This window comes from Nycticebus coucang, chromosome 3, assembly GCF_027406575.1.
Source record: "Nycticebus coucang isolate mNycCou1 chromosome 3, mNycCou1.pri, whole genome shotgun sequence".
In the NCBI taxonomy this organism is placed as follows: domain Eukaryota; kingdom Metazoa; phylum Chordata; class Mammalia; order Primates; family Lorisidae; genus Nycticebus; species Nycticebus coucang.
The window spans coordinates 61,130,246-61,157,553 of record NC_069782.1 but is presented as its reverse complement, the minus strand read 5'-3'; the positions used below and the strand labels follow the sequence as shown (position 1 = coordinate 61,157,553).

General features: G+C 45.3%; 2 protein-coding genes across 4 annotated transcripts in view; one reads left to right on the top strand and one right to left on the bottom strand.

Moving 5' to 3' along the window:
* Positions 1–14,233, bottom strand: part of SH2D3A (SH2 domain containing 3A) — a 32,332-nt gene extending 18,099 nt beyond the window's left edge. The window contains 6 exon segments of the mRNA XM_053585191.1: positions 614–690; positions 1,041–1,113; positions 1,116–1,365; positions 1,367–1,390; positions 3,406–3,542; positions 13,829–14,233. Of these exon segments, the coding sequence (XP_053441166.1) occupies positions 614–690; positions 1,041–1,113; positions 1,116–1,365; positions 1,367–1,390; positions 3,406–3,474 (493 nt within the window). The 5' untranslated portion in view covers positions 3,475–3,542; positions 13,829–14,233.
* Positions 14,234–16,771: 2,538 nt separating this feature from the next.
* Positions 16,772–27,308, top strand: part of VAV1 (vav guanine nucleotide exchange factor 1) — a 75,786-nt gene continuing 65,249 nt past the window's right edge. For all 3 annotated transcript variants that reach the window (XM_053585122.1, XM_053585120.1, XM_053585119.1), the window contains exon 1: positions 16,772–17,091. In XM_053585122.1, the coding sequence (XP_053441097.1) occupies positions 16,888–17,091 (204 nt within the window). In that variant the 5' untranslated portion in view covers positions 16,772–16,887. The remainder of the gene's footprint in view (positions 17,092–27,308) is intronic.

Genomic DNA, 27,308 nt, shown 5'->3' with positions numbered 1-27,308 from the left:
ATTGACTTATTTTTGTGGTTCATGGTCTGTTGTCCTTCAATAGTATATTGCCTCACCTTAGGTCGGGATCTTTGTCTTTCTGGTTCACTGGTGTGTTCTAGCACTTAGCACTGGGCCTGCCATGCAGAGGGCTTGTGTTGAATTGGGGGGATACAAAAAGAGCAGGAGGGGACATACATGGGGTGAGTCCTCTTTTAGGCAAGACAGTCAGGGTCAACTGCTTTGAGGAACTCCTACTGGGTGCAGAGGATCCACTCAGGAAAAGATTAGGGAAATGGGAATGTTCCCATCAATGGTGAGAATAGCAAATGCAAAGGTCCTAGGGCAGAAATAAGACTAGAAGGTTCCAGCAACCATAAGGAGAGATGTGTCATTTGAATGAGAACAGATAGGGCTTCTTGGAATAATTTTGAACATGTAAACATGCATTTTAAAGCATCTCCAAAGTTCCTGTGTTTTAATTCACATGACAACATTGAGGGCATTACTAACCCCATTTTCCAAAGTAAGAAGTTGAGGCTCTGAGAGGTTCCATCACCTGCCCAAGAGTGCTCTGGTGGTGAGCAGCAGAGTTGATCTCTGAGCTATATGTGCTATCCTAGCAGATCCTCACCTGGTTCAGAGTGGTCTTCTCTTGACTGCCACATATGCACCAAGTCTGCAGGCTGACTGTTGCTCCACTTCCTTTCCCTGGGGACAAGGGGTAAAGAGACCTGCAGTCCCAGTCTAAGAAGAGCAACCCTCACCAGTACCCAGAAAGCCCTGCATCCTGTCACCCTGTATCAGAGGGTCTACTCAACCAAGGTGTGCTACCTCCAGGGGGTGCTTGCAACGTTGGAACATCTTTAGTAGTCACAGCTAGTCTGAAAAGGAGAGTGGCTTGTTATTGGCATCTAGCAGGTGGAGGCCAAGGATGTGTCCCAAAGTGCAACAATGGACAGGACAGCCACTCCAGACCAAGAATTATGGGTCCCTCAATGTCAATAATGCTGATGTGGAGATGCTGGGTGTTTTCAAGGAGGTAGAGAAACCATGAGTACCTGAGACGCTCTATCTAAGCTGGGCTGTCCATGAGGGTGTCATCACTAAAGCTGCGTTGCAGAGGCCCCTGCCGAGCACAGGCCTGCAGACCACAGCCCCTGTGGCCTGGGACAGTGGGCACCGATTGGTCACATAACTGCAAACCAGGGCAGGCATACTGGGAAATTGCTCATCCTCCAGCTGAAAGAGGGCCACAGGCTGGCCTGGCCGGGGACGCAGGGCCACATGGAACACCTCAAAGTGTAGGACTGAACCCTGCCAGTGGCAGGAGATCACAGGGTGGCCCCCACAGGACCCAGAGGCACGAACCAGGAAATCACCGTCTTTGCTGAAGAAGAGTTTCAGCCTTCTGTGGTTGGAGGACAGAGAGCAGGGGGAGCTAAGGAATGAGCACAGAGTAGTGGTTAGTTGTAATTCCCTCCCCGATGACCTCTCAAAACAAGAAAAGCCCCCCTAGCGAAACCTCTGTGGCAGGCGAAGACTAGGTAGCTTTGCATTAAACCATTTTCTTCTTTCTCTTGAGCACCTATTTTGAGGTGACTACATTTTTGAGAGACTACATTTCCCAGGCTCCCTTGCAACCTGGGTCATCATGAGACAAGCTCTGGTCAATGGGATGTGGGGTAAAAGAGCTGTGGGCAATATCCAGATCTGCTCCATGAAACTCTCCTGGTTCTGTCCCATATCTGTGGGCTGGATATCACAAATCCATGGGGCATGGCAGGACCACAGACAGACTTGGCCTCTGGTCTGGATTTATGGAGCTCTGCATCCCCACTTCTCAGACACTTTGGACTATAGCCCAAGGTGGCTGGGCTACAAGTTTATAAATGCCTGATTGTGTTTAGCTGGTGATATCTTGGGAATATTTGTTGCAGCCTTTGGTAGACGCTAACCAATGCAACTTCCAACCTGGTAAATGCACTGGGCTTGCTATGCAAATGTGACTTCAAGAAAAGCCATTAGCTGGATCCTTCCAGACTGTGGGCTCCTAAATTTCTCCTTCTAAAATATTTTCAAGTAGTCTTACTCCAGCTGTGGTGTCTGGTGTCAAAATAGACTAGGAGAGACCAGGCTCCAAAAGGCAAAACTCAGCTGGAGATGGGGGCTGGGGAACCTAACAATAAATGTAGTAGGCACACATATAGTCCTCACCATACGTTCCAGGTACTGCTTTAAATGTTAAATGTTTAAATGTTAAAAGTATATACATATATATATATTTTGAGACAGAGTCTCACTTTGTCACACTTTGTAGAGTGCCGTAGTATCATAGCTCACAGCAACCCCAAACTCCTGGACTCAAGCAATCCTCTTGCCTCAGTTTTTCATTTTTTATAGAGATGGGGGGTGGGCGTCTCACTCATGCTCAGGCTGGTCTCGAACTCATGAGCTCAAGTGATACACCTACCTCGGCCTCCCAGAGTGCTGGGATTACAGGTATGAGCCACTGAGCCTGGCCTAAATGTAAGAAATATTAACTCCTGTAATTCTTATAATAAGGTCAGGTGGTAGGTAATATTATTCTCATTTTAAAGATAGGGAAAATGAAGCCCAGAGAGATCAAACATCTTGCCCAAGGCTACAGAGGATATAAGTTGGAGGGTTGACATTTGAGCCTTTGATGCCTGGATTCAGAGTATGGGATTTTAACTGCTAAGCGATACTGTCTCTCATGATTTTTTTCTTTTTTTAAGAGACAGGAGCTCACTCTGTCACCCAGGCTGGAGTACAATGACATCATCATAGCTCACTGTAGCCTCAAATAACCTTGGGGCTCAAGTGATTCTCCTGCCTCAGCCTTCCAAGTAGCTGGGACTACAGGCACCCACCAAACCCAGCTAATTTTGTTTTAAAATTTTTATAATAAGTGTTGGGTTCTCATTATTTGCTCAGGCTGGTCTTGAACTAGTGGCCTGAAGTGATCTTCCCAAAGTGCTGGGATTATGGGCATACGCCACTGTGTCTGAAATCATGAAACCTCATGATTTCATTGGCTGTTCAGTGTTCGAGGACTCCTGAGGGTGAGATCTGAGTTGGAGATGGTGGCAGGGAACATCAAATTGAGAGAGAAATGCCAGGAGGCAGATGGGACCGGGCGGGAATGGACAGGGCCAAGGGTAGTTTGGGAGCCTTTAGGACCCTTCTCTATCTCTGTCACCATCTTCAACACCATCCTAAAGAAAATGATAATTTAAATATAGAGTGACAATTCCTAGGCAGCCAAACTTCAAGACTGGGTGGCTCCCAGCCACCTCTCCCAACAGACTCTGGCTCTAAAGCCCCCCTGATCCAGGACCCAGGTAGTTCAAGGGTAGGAGAGGTTCTCCCTAGATGGGGCTGAGGCCCTGCAGGAGATGGTACCTGGCGGGACAGGGGGCCATGGTACCAGGGTTGGTTAGCAAGATCCTCTCCATCCTGAGGCACCTGCATGGAGCTCTTCAGAATAGATGGTGCCAGGGCGGAGCTCTGCACTGTCAACAGGCCTCAGTCTTCCATATCTGTAAAATGTAATTAGCTTTGCCTCCAGAGTGGCTGGGTCAGCTCCTTCTGTGCTCTTCTTGGTTTTGGAGGCAGTAGCTCATATTCTATCATACCTTAAAATGCAACAATGTGACCAGAATATACAGAGTGCCCCAAAAGTCACCATACATAGGGAAAATGGGAAAATGTATCTAAAGTACCCTTATTTAAAACATTCATTACAAAATTTTACAAAGAGGTGGCCAATACATAGAAAATATTTTGAAAAGTTATGTTTGGAGGCTTTTGGGACACTTCACACACACTCAGCCTTCCCTATTGGCAGGTATTGTACCTGCAGAACCAACCAACCGAAAATAAAAAATGTTTAGAAAAAAATACATGCCATATAAAATATCAATGCAATAAAAAATGATATGGTATAATAGTGATTTATATTGTATTAGATATTATCAATAATCCAGAGATGATGTACAGTATTCAGGAAGATGCTTAGGTTTTAGGCACATGCAACATTTTATATCAGGGACTTGAGCATCTGCAGATTTTGGTATCTGAGGGCATGCTGGCATATACATAAATAAACAAGTTACTTGTAGCCAGATTTCATATATATATTTTATATAAATAACACAAATTTTTTTAGAAATATATTTAAATATACAAAAGTAAAATTATAAATATTATTTATTATATATTTGTACATTACATACAGTAATGCATTATACAGAGGGTGCTGAAAAGTGTATGCATTTTAAGAAAGGAAAAATCTAGATTAAAATTGTAATAATAGGAGGCGGAGCAAGATGGCAGCCGAGTAACAGTTTCCTTGCATCTGGGCACCGTGAGTCTGGGGAGATAGGACTCCAGGCATCTCTGGCTGGTGGGAACTGCCTATCATCACTCCTATGAGGATACAGGGAGTCAGCGAGAGACTTCTGGACCCCAAGAGGAGGACTAAAACCGTGGAAAACCGGCAAGTGGTCGCGTGTGTTCAATCCGTCTAAACCCGCCCACAACTGTAAGTTCAGTAGCAGCGAGACTGCAAACTAGAAAGGCCTTACCTGTGAACTGTTTTGATGTCCTTGGACTTGGCACTGAGTTGAACTGCCTTGGGGAAGGCCTGAGCGGGAGTGCGGAGAACTTTGGCCGTTGTCTAGGGCCCCAGTCTGAGCCGCTGAGCCAGACAGAGCTAATAGTGTTTGGCGGTGGGTCACACGGATCCATTGTCAGTGATCTGCCCCGGCAAGCTCCGCCCTCAGGGTCGCAGAGCTAGAAACGGGTGGGAGCTGGTAACCCAGCAACCAAGTAGCCTAAGGGTGGGGTCTGAGCCGCCTTGCAGCCCTAACCCTCAGGGGCAGAGTGAGACCAGTTTTGGCACACTGGGTAAGTGGATAGCCACTTCAGCAGCGATTCCAGTGAGAAAGCTGGGAAAGCTTCTGCTCAGCAAGTTTACAAGTTCAAAGTGCCTTTTAAGTAGGCTGAAGAGAGATTTAGGGTGTCTACCTGCTGGGGTTTGAGAAATCAGCAGCCTCCAGTCGTATCAGAACTGTGACTAACATCTCATACCCCAGAAGACCACGTGTTGCCCAGACAATATTCAATAACATATACAAACTGCTTTGTTTTTGGTTGTGAATTTTTTTCTTTTTTTTTTTTTTTGTTTGGTTGGTTTTTTTGTTTGTTTATTTTGACGTTGCTGATGTTCTTTTGTTTTTTTAATTTCAATCTTTTCCACACAGATCCCTTTTTCTTTCTCAATTTTCCAAGTTTAATTACAATTTCCCATTGCTGCCTTTTTTAATAACTTCAACTTCATTTTTGCTAGTGTTTCTACCGATATCATTTGGTTTTTCACCCAATTTTATCCCTGTAAAGTTTTCTGTTTGCTTGTTTTGGTTTGATTTATAGCATTTTTGTCTTTCCTCTCTACTTGGTGGAGGTGGGGTACTGTGTCTGACCGGGTTAGCAAAGAGCTGCTGACCTCAAGGGAACCACGCAGCTGGGCACCCCCAGAAGGTGGGGTTTTTTAAGGTTGTGTCAAAGTACCCTACTGTACACCTATATTGCCCTGTCTCCCTCTTTCTGTGCCTCTCTTCTTTTTGTCAATATTCCTTATACCCACCCCCTCTCCTTTCTCTATCTTTCTTTTTTTCTTATCACTCGGTCCTCCTTTCTTTCATCCCCCTTTTTTTGCTCTTCAACCTTCTCACCCTTCTGGTCCTGTAACCCTTAGTCCACAGGCACAAGAACTTAAAGAGCAAGAGGAAGTGAAAGGAAAATTAGGGCAAGGAAACAGATAAAAGAAATCACTCATGAGGAAGAATCAGCAGAAAACTCCAGGCAACATGAAGAACCAGTCTAGAACAACTCCACCAAGGGACCATGAGGTAGCTACTGCAGATGATTCCACCAGTATAGAAATGTTAGGAATGACAGAAAGGGAATTTAGAATACACATGTTGAAAACAATGAAAGAAATGATGGAAACAATGAAGGAAATAGCTAATAAAGTGGAAAATAACCAAAAGGAAATCCAAAAACAGAATCAAATAAGAGATGAATGATATGAAGAATATAAAAAGGATATAGCAGACCTGAAGGAACTGAAACAGTCAATTAGGGAACTTAAAGATGCAATGGAAAGTATCAGCAACAGGTTAGACCATGCAGAAGAAAGAATTTCAGAGGTAGAAGACAAAGCTCTTGAGATAACTCAGACAGTAAAAGAGGCAGAAAAGAAGAGAGAGAAAGCAGAACGTTCACTGTCAGAATTATGGGACTCTATGAAGCGTTCCAACATACGAGTTACAGGAATTCCAGAAGGGGAAGAAGAATGCCCCAGAGGAATGGAAGCCATACTAGAGAATATTATAAAAGAAAATTTCCCAAACCTCGCCAAAGATTCTGACACACTGCTTTCAGAGGGATATCGGACCCCGGGTCGCCTCAACTCTAACCGAGCTTCTCCAAGACAAATCGTGATGAACCTGTCCAAGTCAAGACAAAAGAAAAGATTCTGCAAGCTGCCAGGAGTAAGCGCCAGTTGACCTACAGGGGCAAATCCATCAGAGTAACCGCAGACTTCTCTAATGAAACTTTCCAAGCAAGAAGACAATGGTCATCTACCTTTAATCTACTTAAACAGAACAATTTTCAGCCCAGAATTCTGTACCCTGCTAAGCTAAGCTTCAAAATTGACGGAGAAATCAAATCATTTACGGATATACAAACATTGAGGAAATTTGCCACAACAAGACCAGCTCTACAGGAAATACTTCAACCTGTTCTGCACACTGACCACCACAATGGATCAGCAGCAAAGTAAGAACTCAGAAATCAAAGGACAGAACCTAACCTCCACACTGATGCAAGAGATAAAACTAAGCAATGAACTCTCACCAAGTAAGATGAATAGAATACTACCACACTTATCAATTATCTCAATAAATGTTAATGGCTTGAATTCCCCACTGAAGAGACATAGATTGGCTGACTGGATTAAAAAACACAAGCCATCCATTTGCTGTCTGCAAGAAACACACCTGGCTTCAAAAGACAAATTAAAGCTCCGAGTCAAGGGTTGGAAGACAATTTTTCAGGCACATGGAATTCAGAAGAAAAGAGGAGTTGCAATCTTATTTTCAGATACATATGGATTTAAAGCAACTAAAGTCAAAAAAGACAAAGATGGTCACTTTATATTGGTCAAGGGAAAACTACAACAAGAAGACATTTCAATTCTAAATATTTATGCACCCAATTTAAATGCTCCCAGATTCTTGAAGCAGACCTTACTCAGTTTGAGCAATATGATATCTGATAATACCATCATAACAGGGGACCTTAACACTCCTCTTACAGAGCTGGACAGATCCTCTAAACAGAAATTAAACAAAGATGTAAGAGATTTAAATGAGACCCTAGAACAACTATGCTTGATAGACGTATATAGAACACTCCACCCCAAAGATAAAGAATATACCTTCTTCTCATCACCCCATGGAACATTCTCCAAAATTGATCATATCCTGGGACACAAAACAAATATCAACAGAATCAAAAGAATTGAAATTTTACCTTGTATCTTCTCAGACCATAAGGCACTAAAGGTGGAACTCAACTCTAACAAAAATGCTCAACCCCACCCAAAGGCATGGAAACTAAACAATCTTCTGTTGAATAACAGATGGGTGAAGGAAGAAATAAAACAGGAAATCATTAACTTCCTTGAGCATAACAACAATGAAGACACAAGCTACCAAAACCTGTGGGATACTGCAAAAGCAGTTTTGAGAAGAAAATTCATCGCTTTAGATGCCTACATTCGAAAAACAGAAAGAGAGCACATCAACAATCTCACAAGAGATCTTATGGAATTGGAAAAAGAAGAACAATCTAAGCCTAAACTCAGTAGAAGAAAAGAAATATCCAAAATCAAATCAGAGATTAATGAAATTGAAAACAAAAGAATCATTCAGAAAATTAAAGAAACAAGGAGTTGGTTTTTTGAAAAATTAAATAAAATAGATAAACCACTGGCCAGACTAACTAGAAATAGAAAAGTAAAATCTCTAATAACCTCAATCAGAAACGATAAAGGGGAAATAACAACTGATCCCACAGAGATACAAGAGATCATCTCTGAATACTACCAGAAACTCTATGCCCAGAAATTTGACAATGTGAAGGAAATGGATCAATATTTGGAATCACACCCTCTCCCTAGACTTAGCCAGGAAGAAATAGAGCTCCTGAACAGACCAATTTCAAGCACTGAGATCAAAGAAACAATAAAAAAGCTTCCAACCAAAAAATGCCCTGGTCCAGATGGCTTCACTCCAGAATTCTATCAAACCATCAAGGAAGAGCTTATTCCTGTACTGCAGAAATTATTCCAAAAAACTGAGGAAGAAGGAATCTTCCCCAACACATTCTATGAAGCAAACATCACCCTGATACCAAAACCAGGAAAAGACCCAAGCAAAAAGGAGAATTTCAGACCAATCTCACTCATGAATATGGATGGAAAAATTCTCAACAAAATCCTAGCCAATAGATTACAGCTTATCATCAAAAAAGTCATTCATCATGATCAAGTAGGCTTCATCCCAGGGATGCAAGGCTGGTTTAACATACGCAAGTCCATAAACGTTATCCACCATATTAACAGAGGCAAAAATAAAGATCATATGATCCTCTCAATAGATGCAGAAAAAAACATTTGATAAAATCCAGCATCCTTTTCTAATTAGAACACTGAAGAGTATAGGCATAGGTGGCACATTTCTAAAACTGATTGAAGCTATCTATGACAAACCCACAGCCAATATTTTACTGAATGGAGTAAAACTGAAAGCTTTTCCTCTTAGAACTGGAACCAAACAAGGTTGTCCTCTGTCACCTTTACTATTCAACGTAGTGCTGGAAGTTCTAGCCAATACAATTAGGCAAGACAAGGAAATAAAGGGAATCCAAATGGGAGCAGAGGAGGTCAAACTCTCCCTCTTTGCTGACGACATGATCTTATACTTGGAGAACCCCAAAGACTCAACCACAAGACTCCTAGAGTCATCAAAAAATACAGTAATGTTTATGGATATAAAATCAATGTCCACAAGTCAGTAGCCTTTGTATACACCAATAACAGTCAAGATGAGAAGCTAATTAAGGACACAACTCCCTTCATCATAGTTTCAAAGAAAATGAAATACCTAGGAATATACCTAACGAAGGAGGTGAAGGACCTCTATAAAGAAAACTATGAAATCCTCAGAAAGGAAATAGCAGAGGATATTAACAAATGGAAGAACATACCATGCTCATGGATGGGAAGAATTAACATTGTTAAAATGTCTATACTCCCCAAAGCAATCTACCTATTCAATGCCATTCCTATCAAAGTACCTACATCGTACTTTCAAGATTTGGAAAAAATGATTCTGCGTTTTGTATGGAACCGGAAAAAACCCCGTATAGCTAAGGCAGTTCTTAGTAACAAAAATAAAGCTGGGGGCATCAGCACACCAGATATTAGTCTGTACTACAAAGCCATAGTGCTCAAGACAGCATGGTACTGGCACAAAAACAGAGACATAGACACTTGGAATCGAATTGAACACCAAGAAATGAAACTAACATCTTACAACCACCTAATCTTTGATAAACCAAACAAGAACTTACCTTGGGGGAAAGACTCCCTATTCAATAAATGGTGTTGGGAGAATTGGATGTCTACATGTAAAAGACTGAAACTGGACCCACCACTCACAAAAATTGATTCAAGATGGATAAAGGACTTAAACTTAAGGCATGAAACAATAAAAATCCTCCAAGAAAGCATAGGAAAAACACTGGAAGATATTGGCCTGGGGAAAGACTTCATGAAGAAGACTGCCATGGCAATTGCAACAACAACAAAAATAAACAAATGGGACTTCATTAAACTGAAAAGCTTCTGTACAGCTAAGGACACAATAACCAAAGCAAAGAGACAACCTACACAATGGGAAAGGATATTTGCATATTTTCAATCAGACAAAAGCTTGATAACCAGGATCTACAGAGAACTCAAATTAATCCACATGAAAAAAGCCAACAATCCCTTATATCAATGGGCAAGAGACATGAATAGAACTTTCTCTAAAGATGACAGACGAATGGCTAACAAACACATGAAAAAATGTTCATCATCTCTATATATTAGAGAAATGCAAATCAAAGCAACCCTGAGATATCATCTAACCCCAGTGAGAATGGCCCACATCACAAAATCTCAAAACTGCAGATGCTGGCGTGGATGTGGAGAGAAGGGAACACTTTTACACTGCTGGTGGGACTGCAAACTAGTACAACCTTTCTGGAAGGAAGTATGGAGAAACCTCAAAGCACTCAAGCTAGACCTCCCATTTGATCCTGCAATCCCATTACTGGGCATCTACCCGGAAGGAAAGAAATCCTTTTATCATAAGGACACTTGTACTAGACTGTTTACTGCAGCTCGATTTACCGTTGCCAAAATGTGGAAACAGCCTAAATGCCCACCAACCCAGGAATGGATTAACAAGCTGTGGTATATGTATATCATGGAATACTATTCAGCCATTAAAAAAAATGGAGACTTTACATCCTTCGTATTAACCTGGATGGACGTGGAAGACATTATTCTTAGTAAAGCATCACAAAAATGGAGAAGCATGAATCCTATGTACTCAATCTTGATATGAGGACAATTAATGACAAGGTTATGGGGGGGGGAAGCAGAAAGAGGGATGGAGGGAGGAGGGTGGGGCCTTAGTGTGTGTCACACTTTATGGGGGCAAGACATGATTGCAAGAGGGAGTTTACCTAACAATTGCAATCAGTGTAACTGGCTTATTGTACCCTCAATGAATCCCCAACAATAAAAAAAAAAAAAATTGTAATAATATATACTGATAACAAAAGATGTTTACAAGTCATGTTGAACATCTCTTGTAATTGTAGAAGTCCAATGTGACTTGAGTATTACAGATTTAATACAGCTTTTTTCCTTTCTTCAAATGTGTATACTTTTTTTGCATTTAATATATTTACGTATAAATATATGTTAATATTTATGTAAAAATATAAAATCTGGCTATGAGTAACTTTTTTAATTAGGATGGGCTGTGGTGTTATGAAAACAGCATATATCTACTGGGTTCTTACAAAGGAAGAAGATGTAACACCTATTACTTTCAAAGGTAATGCAATTTTTATAAAGTGAAAAAATTAACAAAGATGATGTCCCACCACCATGTTTTGTAAAAATTCAATTAATAAGCCCACTTTTATGGGATGCCAAAAGTGTGCCAGACATCTATTCTAGGCATTACAGACCCACTATGAACAAATGGATAGGAATCTCTGCTTGGGGGTGGGGGGATGACTAAGAAATAATGAGATGATAGAATACACAAGAGAGTGCCAGGCAGAAAAACCAAACCCAGAACAGGATATGATGAAGGTTCTAGTGGTGGGGCAAAAATTCTTGGTAGTGTGGCCAGGAAGAGTCTCACAGAGTAAAAATGGTAGGATTCTGAGGGAATAAGCCTAGTGACTCTCTGGATAAAAAGAAAAAAAAATTCCAGGCAGTGGGAATTTAGGTAACTTACAAATGTGTCCAAGGTTCTCACCAATCCATGTACACACTCCAGGATTCTCAGGATGTGTGCAAACCCTAACCCATACATTGCTTTAGGTTATAACACCATTGTTGAGGTTCTTAAAAGGTCATATTTTGTAGAAATGTCAGAAAACTGCAGTTTAGCGTTGGCAAATTCTTCTCATATTTTGGAATGAATACAATTTATTTTTTCTAGCTTTTTTTTTTGAGACAGAGTCTTACTCTGTCACTCTGGCATCATAGCTCACAGCAACCTCAAACTCCTGGGCTGAAGTGATCCTCTTGCCTTAGCCTCCTGAGGAGCTGGGAATATAGGCACCTGCCACAAAGCCCAGCTAGTTTTTCTATTTTTAGTAGAGATAGGTTCTCACTATTTTCTTTATTTTTAGTAGATACAGGATCTCGCTTTTGTTCAGGCTGGAATTCCTGAACTCAAGCAATCTGCCCATCTCAGTCTCCCAGAGTGCTAGAATTATAGGCATGAGCCACCACGTCCAGCCACAATTTGTTATTATGATGGTCAAATGTAGGTCTCAGACATTTTGGTAGTTTCCTGATAATCTCACCAGTCTTTGGGCCAGTGTGTCTTAAGTGTCTGATGGGAAAAACTGCTGCAGATGGGCGGCGCCTGTGGCTCAGTGAGCAGGGCGTTGGCCCCATATACCGAGGGTGGCGGGTTCATACCCGGCCCCGGCCAAACTGCAACAAAAAAATAGCCGGGCGTTGTGGCGGGCGCCTGTGGTCCCAGCTACTCGGGAGGCTGAGGCAGGAGAATCGCCTAAGCCCAGGAGTTGGAGGTTGCTGTGAGCTGTGTGAGGCCACGGCACTCTACCGAGGGCAATAAAGTGAAACTCTGTCTCTACGAAAAAAAAAAAAAAACAAAAAAAAAACTGCTGCAGATGGAAAGGAAGAGGAGAATCTGCTTCTTACCTCCCTAACCCCATCCCCCAAAGGCCTTCTGGATCTGGAGGGGTCTTTAGGGAAATAGCACCAGGATTCTAGCCTCCTGAGTCAGCAGGCCTGGACGGGACAGGAAGTTTCTAGACCCGCCCTGCAGGTGCTGCATACCTGAAACCAGGTGTGTCTTCAGAATGCCTGTGCACTTCCTATTTGTCAGCTGGCCAGAACTAGCCTTGGTCTTAAGACTTAGATACTCCCAAACCTCTGTCTCTTGCCCTGGTTGGTGGAGAGTGCAGGTGGATCAGTGGCAAGGCTGGTAGTTTGAGGACACATGTACATGGCAGGGGTGGAGTAGGGGGACACCAGCATAGATAGCATGGACACAGATAGACCCAAGGACTCACATTTGACATTAAGCAAACACTAATTGGTTGAACACCTACTGTGTGCCAGGCTCTGTTTCTAGACCCTGAAGATATGAAAGACTGGCCTGCATCCCACTGTCCTGCCCTCCCGAGCTCCCCGTCTGCTGGGTAAGGCAGACACACAAGCACACAAAGAATGAAGAAGATAATTTTTTGGAGTAATCAATGAAGGCAATAAGACAGATATGATAAAGAATGTAGGAAGGGAGGGCGGCGCCTGTGGCTCAAAGGAGTAGGGCGCCGGCCCCATATGCTGGAGGTGGTGGGTTCAAACCCAGCCCCGGCCAAAAACTCCAAAAAAAAAGAATGTTGTAAGGGGTGGACGTGGGCTATCTTAAATAGCAAAGTCAGGACAGGCTTCTCCCATGAGGTGATGTGGGAATTGAGATCTCAATACAGAAGGAGGGAGTTAGGGAAAGATTTGGAAGAGTCGTCCAGGTTGAGGGGCAGGGGATACAGCAAGTCCAAAGGCCTGTAGATGAGATGGAGCTTGGTTTTTAAAATCTTACCTCATCAGGGAGGCTGGTGTGGCTGGAATACAATGAATGAGGAGCACAGGGAAGGACGTGAAGTTGGGGAGGCCAGTAGGGGAGGCCATGCAAGAACTGGTGCACCCTGAATTTTAATCTCAGTGGGAGGGAGTGGGAACCCTGCAAGAGTTTTAAGTGAAGGAGGGACACAGTCTGATTCATAGTTTAAAAAGATCACTCCGGCAAAAATAGAAACACTGAGTCTTTCACGCTGCACAGGAAACACACCTAGAGGAGCACGCCTAGGTACGCCTGGCTACACAGAATAGACATGCCTGGCACGCGGCGACCCACTCACTCACTCTGAGGCCTCTTCTGTGTCGGCGAACCCCGCCAGGTCCTCCCTGAGAGCTGCTGGCTCCACCTGGAAGGAGAGGAGATTCCCCACCCCAGTAACCCCTTAGTCGTGGATCTGTCCGGAGACTCCACTCACCCGGGCAGGACCCGCGGGGCTCCCGCGTGCCTGGGGCCAGGCGGAAGCCTGAGGCTCTGCAGCTTCTGGCCGCTGCCCAAAGCACGACTGCTCCCCGCCCCGGCCGGGGTTAGGCCTCCCGGGGCGGCCTCACCTGAGTGAGAGCCAAGCCCAGTCATCCTGGCCACGCTCGCTTCAGACCCCTCCCCACGCAGACCCCGCCTCCAACCCAACCTACCTGGCTTTCACCCGCCCCTTGTTCTCGTTCCGCCCCCTTAGAACTTTTTTTTTTCCCTACTAATCATGCCCCCTGTGGATACTCTCCCCTTTGGAGATCTCCGCGCAGCCCTTCCTTCCTGTGGCCCCGCCCCCCAAACGTAGCCCCACCCCAAATGACCACTCCCCTTTATAACTCCTTCCCTGACCCCAGGCCCTTTGAGACCCACGTGGAGCAGAGGAATGTCTCTCTCCTTGGCCACCCCACCCGGGTTCCGGGTAGGGATGGGACAGCCCCCTGCGGCTTTCACATATCGAGAGGGGTGGCAGCCAGCGTCTGTGACGTCCTGGAGAGGAAGGAGCTTTCTCCCCCTCTGTCCCCTTGGGTTTCCCGGAAAGGAGAGCTAGCTGGGTGGCGTGTTTTGTGGCGGGATATGCGGGAAAACACGACAGTCTGCTCCAGAGGCAGCTCATTGGTGCTGGGCAGAACTCAGGGGGAGGTTGAGGGCAAAGCTCTCAGGTGGTTTCCTAGGTGGCAGGAAGTGGGGGCTTCCAGCAGTATTTCTGGAGACAGAAAAGGTGGTCATGTTTATTAACAAGGGCTCATCATAGTAACAGTCTTGAAAGCTGTAGCCTCAGCTAAGCATTTTTGAGCACTTACTGTATACCGGGACTCTTTCTTTCTTTCTTTCCTTCTTTCTTTCTTTTCTTTTCTTTTTTCTTTTTTTTTTTTTTTAGACAGAGCCTCAAGCTGTCACCGTGGTAGAGTGCTGTAGCATCACAGCTCACAGCAACCTCTAACTCCTGGGCTCAAGCGAGTCTCCTGCCTCCTCCTCCCAAGAAGCTGGGACTACAGGCGCCTGCCACAACGCCCAGCACCCGGCTATGTTTTGGTTGCAGCCGTCATTCTTGTTTGGCGGGCCCGGGCTGGATTCGAACCCGCTAGCTCAGGTGTATGTGGCTGGCGCCTTAGCTGCTTGAGCCACAGGCGCCGAGCCAGAAGGGCAGTCTTTCTTTTCTTTCTTTTTTTTTTTTTAATTAAATCATAGCTGTGTACATTAGTATGATCATGGGGCACCTTACACTTGGTTCATACACCGTTTGACACATTTTCATCACACTAGTTAACATAGCTTTCGTGGCATTTTCTTAGTTATTTTGCTAAGACCTTCACATTCCACATTTACTAGGATTCACATATACCCTTGTAAGATGCACCGCAGGTGTAATCCCATTAATCCCCCTCCCTCCACCTCCCTCTCCTCCCTTGCCCCCTTCTCCCTATTCTTTCAACCTTAACTCCCATCCTGCCTAGTTTTGGTGCAGTACTAAGGTAGGAGGTCAGTCCAGTGAAGGAGTCTAGCGCCCCCTAGTGGTTACAAGAATAAGAAAAGAAACCCCAGGGCGAAGAGTGTTCAGATGGAGGGGGAGATGGGTGGAAGGGCAGTACCAGACCTCTTAGTGAAGATAATTTCACCTAATAATTGTAAGGTAAGGGCTATGAAGACAGAGAATGTTTGTTAAATGAATGAATTAATGAATCACACTACTGAAGTCTATAAGAAGAGGAGTAATAGTGGTTTGGATTTGTGGGATGGCAATGGCTGGAAGTTAAACACGTGGATTTGGGATGACATAGGTGGAGCTGATAGAGCTTTCAGTCTTTTCTTAAATTCATTCAACAAATATTTATAGAGCACACACATATGCCAGATGCTGGGTGGGGGAGGGGCCAGCAGTGAACAAAGGAGACACAGATTCCTAAGTAGACAATAAAGAAAGAAGTATGGCAAATATCTACTTTTTCAGAGGATGGATAGAGGTTTAGTGCAGGGAGTTGGATAGGGTGTGATTGGATGGGGCAAAGGCTGTGATGTGAAATAGGGAGGTCTGAGAAGACTTCATGAGAAGGTGATGTTTGAGAAAAGAACTGGGAAGGAGTTAGCCGGGGAGTTGCTTGAGGTGAAAGACACAGCCTGTGCAAAGGCCCAGAGGCAGCACCTCAGCTGGCATGTTGGAGGCACATTAAGGAGGCCACTGCTGGCTGCAGCAGAGTAAACAGAAGGAGAGAGAGAGAAAGTGGGCAGCGGGAAAGTGATGGGCACAGATTGTCCAGGATCTGTCGGCTACAGGGAGGACTTAGGCTTTTACCTGGAGGAAAGCGGGAGCCATGGAAGATTGTAGGTGGGTGGCGGAGGTGAGGGGGTTGGGAGTTGACTCAGGTGCTCACAGGTGCCCCTTTGCTGTTGGAGGGAGACAGAGTGTAGAGGGGGTGAGAGCTAGAGTTGGGGAATCAAGTGGAAGTGACTGCACTGGTCTAGACAGTGGATCTTGAGCAGGGTGGAGGCAGAAGAGGGGTGACAAGTGGGCAGAGTCCAGGTATGTTTCAGAGGAGGCACTGCTCCTTGTGCCAATGGCTTGTATGTGGAGGAAAGTAGCCAGCTTCCTAGCCTAGCTAGCCTGACTCTCCCAGTCCCCCACTCCCATGGATGCCCAGGCTTGTGTTGACCTGGTAGAGGAAAGAGAGGCCAGATTTAGCGTGGAAGGCGTGGGGTGGGGCTGGGTTGCTGGTGCCCCCCTCTACCCCCATGGCTGGCTCCTCCCCCACCCCCTCCCAGGGCGACAGTTACAGGCAAAGAAGAGGAAGTGGTAGCACAAGCTATCACTCCACAGGCGGGCGGGTGGGTGGTGGAGGCCACGACAGTGCATGAGCTGGCCAGGCAGGCAGCAGCCATGGAGCTGTGGCGCCAGTGCACCCACTGGCTGATCCAGTGCCGTGTGCTGCCACCCAGCCACCGTGTGACTTGGGAGGGGGCTCAGGTGTGTGAACTGGCACAGGCCCTTCGAGATGGAGTCCTTCTGTGCCAGCTGCTCAATAATCTTCTACCCCACGCTGTCAACCTACGGGAGGTCAACCTGCGCCCCCAGATGTCTCAGGTGAGCCTGGCACTGGCTGATGTACCCAGGGGTGGAGGTGGGGGTTGCCCCAGGATGATACAGAAGGGGCTAATGCACTCCAGCTCTAAGCAGGAGTAGTAGGGGGGAGGGGAGGTTGGGTATACTTTCAGATCTTGGGCTGGCCCCCTTTCAGGGGGTGGTAATACTCTGAGATTCTGTAATGGCTCCCTCCCAAGGCTAACAGGCCTCTGGAGTGCATTAATGGGCTCTGAGTTGTCCTGTATCTAGGCTGAGAACTGGCAAACCAGGGATTAACTCTCCCAAACCTCCCAGGATGATTGTACTGGGATTCAAGCCCCCAGATGGGAGTCAGTCCTGGGAGTGCCTGAGAACCCCCTGAGTTTGTCCAATAGGGTGCCTGATACTTTTGAATGCTTTGCCCCCTCTATACCCCCAAATTCTGGCTGTGGAGGAGGGGCCTCCACCAACTTCTTCCCCCACATGCTTCTCCTCCTCTGAGGCCCTGGGCCCCTTCCTTCCCCTCATATCTTCCTTCCTCTTGGCTTCCTGCCTGGGCCCAGGGCAGCATGGGGCAGGCAGGTAGGGGGCTGCAGCCCCCTGGGCTCTGAGTTTCCTCTCTCCCTCTATCCCAGGTGGGGGACACTGAGGAAGGGCCTGGTCTTGGGACTTAGAGAGCACATCCTAGGGTTCTGGAGCCTAAAAAGTGACATTTTCTCTGCAGGGATTTCTGTAGGGCCCAAGGGCTGAGGGGTGAGGTGGATTTCACTGTCCCCCTCCCCCAGGCCCCAATGGCTCAGGAAATATATTCAAATCCCTATTTGAATGTGGTTGGGGTGAGGGTGGTTATGCGACTTGATCCTGTCACTGTAGCACCTTGTCTGGGTTCCCAAAGCTACTGGGTGGGAACAGGGAACAGGGTGGGGTTGGGATCAGGTCTTGTCCTGAGGATCCATGGAGCCTCCTGGGGGATGGCAAGGCGGGGAGGCTGGCTGGGCCATGGCCTCCTCACTGTTCTGAGGTGTCAGCTAAGAGAAAGAGAAGTAACTGCTTGTGGGGGTCCCTGGGGGGTTTCCAGGGGCAGGGCCACTGGTGGAAGAGGTAGGAGGGGTTTACCCCTCCTCTCAAAAGGAGGAGGGAGCCCCAGAACCCAAACACCCCTCTATACCCCCCTACCCCACCCCCCAACACACACACACACTATGGCCAGCCCCTCTGGCCACAGACCATCCCAAATTTGTCTGCATTTGCTTGAGTTCCTTGTGGCTGCCAGGGCATGAGGAAGTAGCCATGGATCTGTCAGGCTGAAGACCTGGTGGGGGCTTAAGGTCCCCTGTGATAATTCAATAGCAGCTAATGGGAAATTGGATGGACTTAAGAATGAACTTCCTCTCCTGTATGGGTCTGAGTTAGCTGGCGGGTGAGGTTGCATGGCCCTGATCTCTAGGGAAGCAGCTGTACTCCAGGGATAGTCCTAATTCTCTCTATCAGACAATGCTAGAAACCCAGGCTCAGCCCTCAAAATGCTCCTAGATTGGGGGAGACAGAAAAAGACACCCCCAGTTCTGTGTGGTCTGTGCTGGGGGCCCTGGGGTGAGGGCAGGACATTGCCTGGGGAAATTGAGCTTTATGCAAGAGGGTACATTTATGATAGGGTTTTGAAGAGTAAGTAGGAGCTTTTTCATTGTTCTGGCTTCCTGTGTCTAGCTGTATGAGGACCCAGGCAGAGAAGGGGTGTACCCTGACCCTTTCCACCTGGGAGGGGACTCATTCTTGCCTCTGCCCATTTTGTCTTATTGTGAAGCTCAGCCCTGTGCTTGGTATGTAGTGGGAATATGTGTGGAAAGCTGAAAGGTACTGACAATAATTCAGAGGAAGGTGGCACAGGAACATTTTTGGGTTTCTGAGTGCCTGTCAGCAGATTTAAGGTGAGGCCATGAACAACCTAAGTGATGTGAAAAGACAGAGAGGGAAAAGGGAAGGTGCTCTTGATGGGGGAATGGCGTAAATAAAGGTGTAGAGGCTGGAATTCGAATTCTTCCAAGTTCCTCACTTTTGCTCCATTGTTTCCAGGAAAGAGGGTAGTAAAAACATATTAATTCATCTGCCCACCCGTCCACCATCGATTCATCCATCCATCCATTCATCCATCCATCCATCCATCCATCCATCCATCCATCCACTTATCCATTCATCCATCTATCCATCTATCCTCTCATCAATCCATTCACCTACCCATTATCCACCTGTCCATCCACTCACTTACCTGTCCATCCATCCATCCATCCACTTATCCACTCATCAATCTATCCATCTATCCTTTCATCAGTCCATCCACCTACCCACTTATCCACCTATCCATCCACTCACTTACCTATCCATCCATCCATGCATCCATGCATCCATCCATCCATCCATCCACCTATCCATCCATCCATGCACCTAGTCATTCATCCACCCAAACACCTTCTGTCCACCCACCCATGTTTCTATCCTTCCATCTATCTTTCCATCTATCCATCCATCCATCCACCCATCCACCCTTCCATCTCTCCACCCATCTACCCATCCATCTACCCATCTATCCATTCTTCCACCCATCCACTCATCCACCCTTCTATTCATCCATTCACCCACCCTTTTACACATCTACCTATCCTCCCATCCTTCCATCTGTTCATCCATTCATCCATCTACTATTCAATACATCCAACACATCCAATGATCCAACAATGATTCTGGGCCCTATTCTTGGTGCTGGGGACATTGGGAATAAGACACATGCAAGCCCCTGCTGTCAAGAAGATTTCCTTCTTGTGTGTGTGGGCCACGGGGAGCAAATATGGGAGCACATACACAGGAGGGTGCCTGCTGCTCGGGAGGAATGGAGGAAAGGAGGCTTGGGAGTGGATGGGGGACACCTTTAAACTGCGGGTTCAGGAGGCCTCACTGAAAAGGTCACATTGGATCAGAGACCTGGGGAAAGTAAGGGACAGAGTCCTGTGGATTTGGAGAAATGGTGTCCTTGGCGGTGGGTACTGCCAGTGCAAAGGCCCTGAGGCAGGCTCCAGTTGGTGCCTGTATATTCAGGGAAATGACTGGCCTGGCTGGTGGGTATGATAAGGGCAGATAAAATTGGAGTGAATCTCCAAGCCAGAGGGTCCCTCTGAGACCTGAGGCTCAAAGAGAGCAAAATACCATCATTAAAAGCCACAGCTATACACAGGCATCAACCATCCTTCACTGCTCTCTTGGAGTCTAGAATCTGGCTGCAGAGATGGAACTTGAAGGGCAAAGAAGTGGAGAAGAAGGGACGAATTGTGGTGAAGACCCATCAAGATGTGGGGGCTGGTTAGACTCAGCATGGGGGCACGTCCTGGGGCCCAGATGAAGTAAATGTTCCCAGCCCTTGTAAACAGTGGAACAGAGAAGGTGGGATAGTTGGAGTAGGGGGTGGGACTCTGGGGTTGGAGGAGAGGTGGCTTGGAGGAAACAGACCTGAGTTCAACTCCTGGCACTGCCACTTCCTAACCTCACGTCACTGAGCTTCAGTTTCCTCATCTATGAAATGTGGATAAAAACAGCAGAGTTTTTAGAGGGGAGAGAAAGAGTGCTGTGATATTTTAATACTGCTTAGCCCAGTGTCTGGCACCTGGCAAATTCTCACTAAAAAGTCCTTTTAGGAAGGATATCAGGTGGTGAGGGGGTATGCAGTGTAAAACCCCAGGTTAGCATTTGGGTTAGAATCGTTATTCTCAACTAGGGAGATTTTGCTCTCCATCCCTGCTGTCCCCCGGTTTCAGCAATATTGAGAAATGTTTTTGGTTGTCACAACTAGAGCAGCCCTGCTACTGTATGGAGTGAGTGGAGGTCAGGGACACTGCTCAGACCACAGAAAACAATCCAGTCCCAGTTGTCAACAGTGCCAAGGCCGAGGAGCCTTGGGCTTGGGGCGAGGGTGGGAACTTAAATTATACATTAGTATCATGCAAATTTTAAAACACATAAAAACATAAATACGGAAAAATTTAACTCCTAGTCTTGTTTCTTTTTAAAACATGGTTGCACGATATCCCACTATTTAACAAACATTTATTTTGCTTGCTACGCTCCAGACCTTAGTCTAAACCAAGGCTGGCAAAACTAAAATCTGAGGGCAACGTCTGGATCATAACGTGTTTTCATAAATAAAATTTTATTGTCACACAGCTATGCCCATTCATTTATGTGTTGTGTGCTGCTGCTTCTGTGCTGCCATGGCAGAGTTGAGTAGTTGCTCCACTAACTGGCCGGTGGAGCTGAAGATATTTACTCTATGGACCTTTGCAGGAAAAGTTTGCCCATCTCTAGTCTAAATACTTTTTCTACAGTAATCCATTTAACCTCCATGGCAACCTATGAGGTAGATAGTATCATTATCTCCATTCTTTATATGGGGAAATTGAGGCACAAGGCAGTTAATTTTATCTTGTCCTGGATCATCCAACTTGAAAGTGGGAGGGTTGGAATTTGAATCAAGGCAGCCTGGTTCCAGGATTCATTACGTGTACCAATTACTGTAATGGCCTCCATCCCATTGTATGGCTAGGCAATCACTTATGTGACCCTCTGTCCTATGATGGACAGTTGGATTGTGCCAGGCTTTAGTTATGATAAGCTGATTGCAATCAATAACCTTGTGGATGGATCATAAGGGTCCTTAACCACCCTTTAACCCCCACCTATACACAGAAAGTAACCATATGAGGTGATGGATGTGTTGATTAACTTGATTGTGGTAATCATTACATAATGTAAGTGTATGTGTGTATCAAATCATCACGTTGTGTGCCTTGAATATATACAATGTTCATTTGTCCATTATCTCTCAATAAAGATGAGGTTAGTAAAAGAATTTCCTGGTCTGGCATGGTGGCTCACACTGGTAATTTCAGCACTCTGAGAGGCCAAGACAGGAGGATAACTTGAGGTTAGGAGTTTGACACTATCCTGAGGTAGAGTAAGACTTCATTTCTATTAGAAATAGAAAAAAATGACCCAGGGAAACGGTGAGAATCTAAATAAATAAATAAATAAGAGAAAAGAAAAACAGAAAAATTACCCTGGTATATATGCACTTGTGATTTTAGCTATTCAGGAGGCTGAAGCAGGAGCATTGCTTGAGCTCAGAAGTTTGAGGTTGCAGTGAGCTATAATGATGCCACTGCATTCTAGTCTGGGCAATAGAATCTCTCTCTCTCTCTCTCTCACACACATACACAGAAGGGATTTTCCTATTATATAATACAATTATGTTTTCTAAAAAAAAGGTTGCATTTTTCAGGTCTTCTACTGCTGTGTGACCTTGGACATGTTAATTAACTTCTCTGTGCCTATGTTGCCTCATCTATAAAATGAGTTTAATAAATCTATATTTTCAAGTATTGTCACAAGGGATAAGTGCCTATTACAAAGAACATAGAAAAGTATTTAGCTGCATTACACTCATGTATTGCTTAACAGCAGGGGTATGTGAAATGCTGAGAAATGCATGGTTAGACAATTTTGTCTCTGTGTGAACATCACAGAGTGCACTCACAGACACCTAGGCGGTTCAGCCTGCGCACACGTAGTCTGTGTGGTCCAGCCTATTGCACCTAGGATACAGACCTATGCGTCAGAGGGAACTGTACTGAATACTGGAGGCAGCTATAACAAGTAGTGAGAGTTTGTGTTTCTAAACATAGAAAAAGTACAGTAAAAATATGGGAATTATAATCATACGGAACCACCATTGTACATGTGGTGTGTCATTGGCTGAAACATCCTTAAGTGATGCATGAGTGTGTTATTATTGCCACCATATTTATTATCTTACGTGTGAGCAATATATACATGGGATAATTTTTTTAAGTGATAAGGTCTTGCTCTGTCATCTAGGTCAGAGTGCATTGGTGCAATCCTAGCTCACTGCAGCCTCCAACACCTGGGCTCAAGTAATCCTTCTGCCTCAGTCTCCTGAGTAGCTGGGACTACAAGTGAACATAACCACATCCAGCTAATATATATATATATATATATATATATATATATATATTATTTTTTTTTTTTGTAGAGGCAGGGTTTCATTATGTTTCCCAGGTTAGTCTCAAACTCCTGACCTCAAGGGATCCTCCTGCCTTGGCCTCCCAGAGTGCTGAGATTATAGGTGTTAGCCACGGTGCCCAGCCCAGATGTGAGATTTATGGGATAAAGTTTATGAGCCTTTGTGTTTTTGATAGATATTGCCAAATTGTTCTCCTTATGGGATTGTTTCCACATCGATTATTCCAATTACACTGCCACCAGCAATGTGTGAGAATGCTTATTTCTCTACCATCTCACAGACAGACTGTTCTGTTGTCTAGCTTTTGAAGCTTCGTCAGCTTGATGGGTGGTAAATGAAGCTTGTTACAGCTCAATTTATATTTTCTCTTATTCTGAGTAAAACTGCCCCTCTTCCTGTGTTTGAGAGCTAATTTATAGATCTTTCTGGGAAATGACATCTGTTCATATCATCTGCCCACTAGTTTTTCCCCTTCTAGAAGTACTGACCTTTTCCTTATTGATTTTTAGGAGCTCTTTATATATTAGGCTGGCTTGAATGTCAAGGCAGTGGTTAGCAGCCTTGTGATCTTGAAGAAAAAACTTAGCCTATCTGATACCTCATTGTTTTATCTATAAAATGGGCATGTCGGTAGTGTCTGTATCTCAGAGAATTAAACATAAGAAAGTAAATTAAATTCTTGGCACAGTGATAGATGTATCTAGCAAGTGCTAAATGAATCAAATGTCTGTTAATTGATTTCATTGAGGAGCCTGTAGGCCATGGTCTGTAAGTCATGTCCGGTAATGTCAGCTGCTGTGACAAATTGCATTGTTTCAATGATAATGAGAGTCTACCTCTTATATCATAATTCAGTTTGGGTCACCTAGATTGTTGGAAGAGGATGGTCTTACTTTATAAACTCCCTCTAGGGCAGTGGTTCTCAACCTTCCTAATTCTGCGACCCTTTAATACAGTTCCTCATGTTGTGATAACCCCCAACCATAAAATTATTTTCATTGCTACTTCATAACTGTAATTTTGCTACTGTTATGAATCGTAATGTAAATATCTGATATGCAGGATGTATTTAGGCAATCCCTGTGACAGGGTCGTTCAACCCCAAAGGGATCGTGACCCACAGGTTGAGAACCGCTGCCCCAGGGCACTGGTTCCTTTCATCTCACTGACCTACCTTCCTGAGTCTTGGAATCTTTTTTAGTGGAGAGAGATTGCCATGGGAGAGTGTCATGGGCCAGGCATGGAAGTGGCACCGTCACCTCCATTCTTGTTCCATTGTCTGGAACTTGGTCATAAGGCTCCATCCACTTGCAAGAGAGACTGGGAACGAGGTTTACCTGGGAGCTGAGGAGGAAGAGGAAGTGGGTTGTGTGGACACAGAGAAGTCAGTGCCCTATAACTTCAGGGACGTGCCTAACTAGCTTCAGAAATGGTTATGGTGGCTCAAACCTGTAATTCCAGCACTTTGGGAGGCCGAGGTGGGAGGATTGCTTGAGATCAGGAGTTTGAGCTGGGCAAGACAGCAAGAATTCATCTCTACTAAAAATAATGGATGTGGTGGTGCATCTGCAGGCTTAGTTACCTGGGAGCCTGAGGCAGGAAGATCACTTGAGTCCAGGAGTTCAAGCCTGCTGTGAGCTATGATTGCTCCACTGCACTCAAACCTGGCTGCAGAGTGAGAGTCTGTCTCAAAACAAAAACAAAAACAAAGAAAAAAAAATGCAGGTCTAGAGGAAATGTCAGTGGGATGAGGAATGAGGAGGACCTGAGCTAAGTCCAGGGGGAGGAATTCAGCTGGAGATGAGAGTTCCAGGTGCAGCTAATCTCTGTGCAGTGAGTCAGGGTGACTGGAAGACCTTCTCCCAACATTCCTGTTAGGGCCAACATGAAGGGAAACCTGGGAAGGCCAGCCTGTAGCACTGTGCCTTCTGTTCCATTCCATTCTGTAGTGTTCAACAGAAATGGGCTAAAGGCTAAGAAATGTCACCCTTCAGGACTTTCACCAAGGAGGTTAGAAATCCTACTCCCTCCTGTACTCACAGCCCTCCCGTGAGTCCACATTGCCCTGGGTGAAAAAGACAAAATCCTTACTGTGGCCCACAAGGTCCTCTGCATTTGGCCTCTGCTCACCTCTCTGCCCTGCCCTCCTCTCTCGCCCTTCATTCACTGCACTGTAACCACACAGGCCTCGCCACTGTCCCAGAGCCCGCCAGGCACAATCCAGCCTCAGGGCCTCTTCATGTGCTGTTCTTTTTTTCACTTTGTCGGCCTTGGTAGAGTGCCATGGTGTCACAGCTCACAGCAATTTCCAGCTCTTGGGCTTAGCCGATTCTCTTGCCTCAGCCTCCCAAGTAGCTGAGACTACAAGTGCCTGCCACAACACCCGGCTATGTTTTTGTTGCAGTTTGGCTGACGCCGGGTTTGAACCCATCACCCTCGGTATATAGGGCTGGCACCCTACTCATTGAGCCACAGGAGCTGCCCTGCACGTGCTGTTCTTTATTTCTCTTCCCTGAGATACTCACTGTGATTGTTCTCTTATTGCCTTCAGATTTCTGATCAGAGATTTTTCTTCCTTTCCCTATATAAAGCATAGCTATCCCCATTCACCCTGAATTTCCCACTCCCTTCCTTATTTTATTTTCCTCTATCGCTATCTAAACCAGAAACTTACTGGTTTCTACCCTACCATAGTTTTTAGTTGTTTGCTTTCTTGCTTCTCCCACTAGAATGCCAGGGCAAGGATTTTTGTCTATTTTGTTCAGAATGCTATCTCCAGTGCCTCAGGGCAGCATCTGGCACATAGTAGATGCTCAATTAATTACTGAATTATGAATGACTCTATTCACTTCCTTCATTGACTTAATGGAGGCGCCAGCAAACTGTAACTCAGGGGCCTGAGCTATTTCATTCTGTACACAGTCTCACATCAGTTAAACACAATCACACCTGTTTGTTCACATTCTGCATATGGGCTTTTCCAAACCACAACAGCAGAGCTGAGCACTCAAGACCTTATGAACTGTAAGGCTGAAAATAACTCCTACCTGCTCTTTACAGAAGGCATTTTCTGATCCCTGGCTTAGTAGGTATTTGTTGAGCGGTGGGGTCTCCTTGCTCAGGCTGGTCTCAAACCCCTAATCTTCCTACCTTGGCCTACTCTGAGGCACTGCACCAGGCCTCTGCTTGTTTTCTTTGCTAATTCTCAGGAAGTAGGTAGGCCCTGAGAGTATGCCAGATAAGTGTAGCTGGCTTCTAGAGATCTTACCACATTGTAGAGATGGATAGTCCTCCTTTGAGATCAGGGATGGTGTTCTGAGGAGGAACTTGGCAGACAGTGGAAGAAATAATTCATGTTCAGTTGGAAAAGTTAAAGATTTGAGGAAATTCTAAATACATTCTGCAGAAGTTTCAATTAAGAGTCTTAGATCATATGACGTAAAACCCAACCCACACTGGCTCAGTAAAAAGTAATATTTATTAGCTCACATACCTGAGAAATTTAGGAGCAAATGCCTTCAGGACTGGCTGGATCCAGGGTCTCAGACAATATCTTAGGACTCCCTTCCTTACTCCTGCCCTTTCTATCTCTTAACTCTACCCTTTTGAGTGTTTTCCTCCATTTTCAGTTATTCTTTCCCGTTATGGAGACAGATACTGCTGCCCAACTGCTCCAAATTTATATGTCCATAGTTTTGAGTTCAGTGGAAAATGGGACGGTTGATTTTCTGGTGTCTCAAGCCCAAATCCTAGGATTATCTTTCACTGGACATAATTATGGCAGGGGTGGTGGGGGGGAAATATGTCCATTCCTTAAGCAATTACTGTGGCCAAGAGAATACTGTGTTCTCACTGGCCAGGCCAGGGTCACATGCCCATTCCTTGAATTGGGTGTGGGGTGGTTTCACTGAGGAAACCGAGGAGCTGTTGCCAGAACAAGGGGGAAAAGATGTCAGGAAGAAGCTGATGTTTAAACTGGCATCAATGACTAAGTTTAGAGTTTCTCAACTTCAACTCTGTTGGTGTTTGGGGTGGGTCATCTTGTGTCCTGGGAGCTGCCCTTGGCACTGTAGGATGTTACCAGCATCCTTGGCCCCCCCCACCCCCCACCCCCCGCACCTGATACCAGTAGCACCCCTATCCCATGTCTCCA